General features: G+C 38.0%; 1 protein-coding gene across 3 annotated transcripts; it reads left to right on the forward strand.

Annotated features, from left to right (window-relative positions):
* Nucleotides 1–421: 421 nt before the first annotated feature.
* LOC18439733 (cinnamoyl-CoA reductase 1) lies at nucleotides 422–5,927 on the forward strand. Of its 3 annotated transcripts, XM_088862792.1 has the most exons (6): nucleotides 422–645; nucleotides 2,102–2,271; nucleotides 2,641–2,826; nucleotides 3,497–3,659; nucleotides 4,496–4,685; nucleotides 5,665–5,927. In XM_088862792.1, exons 1-6 carry the CDS (start codon nucleotides 531–533, stop codon nucleotides 5,798–5,800), a joined length of 960 nt encoding a protein of 319 aa, XP_088718918.1. In that variant the 5' UTR covers nucleotides 422–530; the 3' UTR covers nucleotides 5,801–5,927. The 3 variants fall into 3 exon arrangements, with proteins under 3 accessions (XP_088718918.1, XP_088718919.1, XP_088718920.1); XM_088862793.1 differs by lacking the exon at nucleotides 4,496–4,685; XM_088862794.1 differs by lacking the exons at nucleotides 3,497–3,659; nucleotides 4,496–4,685.
* The last annotated feature ends 330 nt before the right edge of the window (nucleotides 5,928–6,257 follow it).

Genomic DNA, 6,257 nt, shown 5'->3' on the forward strand with positions numbered 1-6,257 from the left:
AACTAATCTATAAGTATTTTTAAGACCCCAAATCTGGGGATGTAACCTCTTTAATCGATATTGTATACTCACAAAAATAATTTCCAAGTTTCATTCTCTCTATGGGCTTGAAAGAAGCCCTAAGATTGAAAAGAAACCATCCAATTTTAGAAAGGATGAGATCTAGGCGTTAGAAGACACAAGATTTATTTTTACTTTTCTTTTTTTAATATAATTATCTGGTGATTTTATGTGGCTCTCAAAATTTAGGATAAAAAAAGACTTTCTAAGACAAGTCTTCTGTCAAGGGCTTCTAATATACAGTATGCTGATATGGGAGGATAATATATGCCCACGTGACAGTATATTTGGCAAATACATACCATACTGTAGCAGCTGGCGTCTTCCTCCATATTTATTTGGTTAGGAGTAGTATTCCTCTGTGGATTCAAAGGGTGACGACATAGGAACCGAGCCAGGAGTCCAGGACCCTTGTGTCTCTGAGAGAGAGAGAGAGAGAGGAGAGAGGGGAGAGAGAGAGAAAGAGGAGGATGGGAGAGAGAGGGACTGTGTGTGTGACAGGTGCAGGGGGTTACATTGCATCATGGGTGGTGAAGCTTCTTCTCTCAAGGGGATATACAGTCCATGGGACTGCTAGAGATCCAGGTAGTTCACCTCTCTTTTGGGTTCTTTTCTTGCTTGAGTCTTCTCCCTCTGTCTTTGCCATTTGGACTCTCTCTCTCTCTCTCTCTCTCTCTCTCTCTCTCTCTCCTTTGGTTTCCAACTGCTTAAGATTCATTACATGGAGCTGAGTTGAATTATCACTCTCTCTCTCTCTCTCTCTCTCTCTCTCTCCTTTGGTTTCCAACTGCTTAAGATTCATTACATGGAGCTGAGTTGAATTATCACTCTCTCTCTCTCTCTCTCTCTCTCTCTCTCTCTCCTTTGGTTTCCAACTGCTTAAGATTCATTACATGGAGCTGAGTTGAATTATCAAAGTACATATTTCAATTCTTAATGCTCAAGATTTGGTGCTTCTAGTACTAATCTATTCTTTGTAATTTTGTTTCTTTACATTTTATTTTATTGGATGACTGTCTTTTCCTGAATTTAAGTGGACACCATGTTGTTTAACACGATAATTGGATTTTTTTTTTTTGGCATGGCTTATTTGTGGACGACAACATTTTGTTTTCTCTAATTTCTTTGTTTTGGGAAATTGGGAAAAAAATATAATAATTAGTAACTTACATGTACCATCAAGCAGCACTTGGTTTCCTCTTATATCTTTTGTTTCGAAAATTTGAGAAAACTTGCAATTAGGAGTGTATAAGTTGCATGTACCAAGGTTCTTGAATTGGATCTTTTGAGTCCGTTATTTTTCTTTCCTTTTTTTTCGTAATAGATTTCTTTTGGGCCTATCCTAAAATTCAATTAAAAAACATAGGAAAGTCTTATAGGAAATAATTATTTAGTACCATGTACACTTTCTTATGTAGAAGATATTCTGCTTTATATTATCAGAGTAGGATTTGGATGGTGTTTGCATTTATGGGCTAATTATTCTTGATTTCAGCATCCAAGGATCCCTCTTTGCAGGCATTAAATGAATATAATGAATTTCTTTGCAGTTATGGGTGTTCAAAAAATGAATATGCGGAAATCAAAGTATTTTGTGGCCGTCTAAAAATCGCCTTTTCGACTCTGGACTCTCCCTATTCAGACTGGATCGGGAGGCTGGTGATTCCGGGACAAAAGAAGCCCTAGAATGACCTGAGTCTCTCCATGTTTCAATAATTTTTAAGAACTTTCTAGTTAGAAATTGCTTGTTCAACTTGGGACTCGCCCAAGTCGGGCAAGGGGGACTCGGGACCAGACACCTGGTGAGTCAGAGCCTGAGTCAGACTTTTTAAACGTGTTTTTGAGATCATTTGGTGGTGCCTCAGAGAAAACACCATTTGAACTAGCATTCTTGTTTCCTTGACCTTTGTTCTTCTTCATTGCTACTGATTTGAAACACTTGTTGTCCCCATATGTTTCCTCGGCTTTCTTCAAAACTTGGATTAGAGATTCATAGGAATAAATTCTCGCATTTTCTAACTACTTGGAGAACTTCTTTTAGATGATGAAAAAAATGCGCACCTAAAGAAATTGGACAATGCCTCTACCAATCTACAACTCTTCAAGGCAGACCTTCTAGATTATGGCGCTTTATCTTCAGCTATTTCGGGATGCCAAGGCATTTTTCATGTAGCAAGTCCTGCTCCGGCAAGAGACGTATCAGATCCAGAGGCAAGATTCAAGAATACCTTACAAAGCTCTCTTTTCCCCTCTTTAAACTGGTGGTTACTAGAAAATAAATTGAAATAGTTTTTTCACATCTCCTTCCAAGCATGCTAGCCATTGAGTTCATTGATTGTGTTTCAAAAGTTGTGTGTTTGTTTGTTCAATTTATAACATCTGGGTTTATTTGCCAATTGTAGCATCAAACACACACAATAATCATATATACAAATAATTATTGAAGGCTCAAATGATTGTGTGTACATACGCACACAAATTATGTTATATTTGTTTTTAGCACATAGCTTATCTGGTTCGATTACTCATTTGTTCATAGTTCTTCATGCCTCTCATGTTTACATGGACAATATCTTGCAGAAGGAAATTTTGGATCCTGCTGTAAAGGGAACGTTGAATGTGTTGAAAGCATCTAAAGAGGCAGGTGCCAGGCGGGTTGTCCATGTTTCATCTATTTTGGCTATCTCGATGCATCCGAACTGGCCACAAGATAGAGTCATGGATGAGACTTGTTGGTCTGACAAAGATTTTTGCCTGAAAGATGAGGTAACTTATTGATAAGTGAATTGCATCGATTTCCGTACATTACTTCTCAATGTCTTGTCTACTTTGTAGTTTCTAGCTTTCCAAGAACTCTAGCATATTCATATTGCATTGCCTCTTTAGATATCCAATACAATCTCAACAAACTACAGTTAGGGCTTTTAAAAGGTCCAGTCCAGGAGAGGTTATCCCTGGCCTGACAGGGTCCAGATTAGATTCAAACACTGCTCGGGTTCAAGACAGTTGGACGCAGACTTTGGGTCCAATTGACCCCGACCCCGACCTGGGCTAGACCTGGACCAGAGCAGACCTGGTGAGTCCAAGGGGCACGTTCTAGACCTGGACAGGGGTCTGATTGAACCTCCATGTCGGAGGACCAACCTGACCCAATTGGTACCACTACCCAGTTTAGCATGGGTTCAAATGGCATACTTCTGACTTGATTTTTTATATATATAGGCTCAAAGTAATCTTTGGCTAATCAAACCACAAAAGATACTTTTAATGAAAACATAGATTAAGTTGTAACATAAATTAGCTCATATCATAATGCACCTGAATCAATTCAACTAGCCAAGAGCTATTCTGTATCAAAATTTACTGGGGTTTGGTCTTTCTTTAATGCCTGAGATATGTTCTAAGATCAGATGGCCTTTTCCTCTGTTAATTCCAGCATTGGTATTGCCTCTCCAAAACGTTGGCAGAAAGCAGTGCTCTCAAATACGCCCAAAAAATTGGTCTTGACCTCATATCAGTTTGCCCAACCCTGGTCATAGGTCCAATGCTCCAACCAGTGGTAAATGGAAGCAATCGGGTTTTCATCCAGTTTTTAAAAGGTATATTCTAATTCTCAACTTTCTGATCCTTCTTAGGTGAACTTTGCGATTTGGTCAAGCGTTTAACACTTGAATTAAGATTATAGCTACGAAAACTGTTCCATAATCCAACTGAAGAGGGTATACAGTTCTTAGGTGAACTTTGCGATTTGGTCCAAGTGTTTAACATTTGAATTAAGATTATAGTTACGAAAACTGTTCCATAATCCAACTAAAGAGGGTATACAGTTCTCCACAGGGGAATCCGACATCCGTTCCCTCTAGGATAACTGTACATCAGTTCACGCTAGGATAACTGTAGAATTTAACTGTCCATTCCTGATTTGATGATCATATTGTTTGTCTTTTTTTTTGGGCAAGTAAGCCCCTACCCGTTTTTGAAATAGTCAATTTTTTAATCCATTAGTAAGAATGGAGGTCAAGACCTTTAACCAGAGCTCTGATGGTACTACCACCATGACCCAGCCCCTTCAATTTGATTGGAAAAGCCAACATATGATGTCAAACAAAATTGTTGGCTTCGCCAAATGTTATTGGTTTTTCTCCCAGGCTTTCATACCACTATTCAAATACAGGCTTGGAGTTGGACTTGGAACTCGGCAGGGTCCTGAGTCCAAGTCGTCCATACAGGCTTTGCCCTAGTTTGTCAGAGACATGGACCAGTCTGTACGAGCAACAATAGTAAATTATAGGAATTGGCTGAGTTTGGCTTGTACCTTATGGACTCCAAATACTATCAAGTCCGCTCAGACTCGCTTGAGTTTTAGAAGATTGTTTTATATTACGGAAAACTTGTTTATAAGATCTACTTGCTCTTACCAAGATTATAAAAACAGGAGAGATAGAGATGATCCCCAAGAATTTGCAGACTATTGTCGATGTAAGGGATTGTGCAGAAGCACTCCTATTGGCATTTGAGGACCCCAAAGCCTGTGGAAGATACATTTGTGTAGGCCATTCAATAAAAAAGAAAGAAGTAATCGACATTGCAAAGAGATTGTGTCCCGGCTACAATTACCTGAAACAGTGAGTTTGTCATCCAATTTAAGGGGAGTATACTGTGGTCTGATGTTATTTGGACTATAGTGATTCATATAATCCATTGGTATCACCATCATTGAATGCAATGGAGGGCAGTGATAAACGGAGAGTGGGAGCATCAGATCAAGACCATGTCCATGATGGCAGGTCCCACTCTCTCTCTATCACTGTCAATCATTTCATTGAACAGTGATGACCCAATGGATTATAATTTTCCATAGTACAATGGCCTTTTTTTAAGGGAAATTCATTAACTACCCTGAGAGATGAGTTACTTAACATTCTACATATATCTTTCCATTCAATTTCAAAATACCTATCAAAATACACATGAAGACCTGGAATAGTTGCATTTGGGCAAAATGTTAAATAGTTGTCTCTCATGTGTATTTTGACAAATTTCCCTTTTTTTCTAAGGGATTGTATACTGCGAGATCATTTATTTTTTTGTACAAGGATGTCATAATCATTTTTAGCTATTAAATATGAAATCTAATAAATGAAAGTGTGACGCAACATTTGAGGAATTTTGATTTTGGACGTTGTGCCTAAACAATGACACATCATCAACCACCCGATTTTAAAGCTAACGGTCAACTATGACTGTGACTTTTTTGTATAAAAAATAAATAGTCTCGATTTATACATTTCCATTTTTTAATGGAATTATATACTATGAGACTATTTATCTTTAATACAAGGAGGTCAGAGCTAATTCTAACCATTAGATGCCCGATTGGATAGCTTGGGGAGTATCACGAAGTTCAAAAAAAAAATTGATGGGCTTGGAGTATAGTCACAAGTACGCTTTCAAGTTTCAACCATTTGATTTGAAATTTGATGGACAAAAATGGTTGTATCCTTGTACTCTAAAAAGTAAATGGCCTCTTTATATACTTTTCCTTTTCTAATACCCAAATATGAAAAGGTTTTCTTGATTCCTTTTATGTTTCCTTCATGATAGGTACATTGATCTATGCGAGGTACCCATTAACACTGAGAGAATGTTGCAGTTGGCATGGAAACCCAGGCCATTGGAAGAGACACTTGTTGATGCTATTAAGCAATTTCAGGAAGCTGGTCTTCTTGGAGGGACTTAGTTATTTATATACACTTTCAGTGTGTGATTCATATTATGCTTGCACTTTCTTCTAAAATAAGCAGAAATTGTTGAGGATCGGTGTATCTGGATGAAACAAGAATAAGAAATGCATGATAAGTTCAATCTTTGAGTGGGTCAAAACAAAAGTTCAATGTTTGGGTGGGTCACGCAAGTTTTTGTATAACTAAAGTATTGCATGAGAAAATTGTACACTTGCTCCCTCGTGCAAAATAACTCGTTTTTCTTTGTCTGAAATTTTGCGTCCATTTCGGAATCACTTTGCTAGAAATTTTAAGGAAGATAATTTTGAGTTCCTGAAACCTATACGTTTGATAGTCGACCCCTAACACGTTTGATAGTCGACCCCAAATAGTTAGGCTAAGGCTCGGATGATAATGGAACGTGATAGTTCAAAAATTGGATCGGCCCATCTTCATGCCTAAGGCTCCATTTTT

Source organism: Amborella trichopoda, chromosome 3 (genome assembly GCF_054954075.1).
Source record: "Amborella trichopoda isolate Santa Cruz 75 chromosome 3, AtrichopodaSantaCruz75HAP2 v2.0, whole genome shotgun sequence".
Lineage (NCBI taxonomy): Eukaryota > Viridiplantae > Streptophyta > Magnoliopsida > Amborellales > Amborellaceae > Amborella > Amborella trichopoda.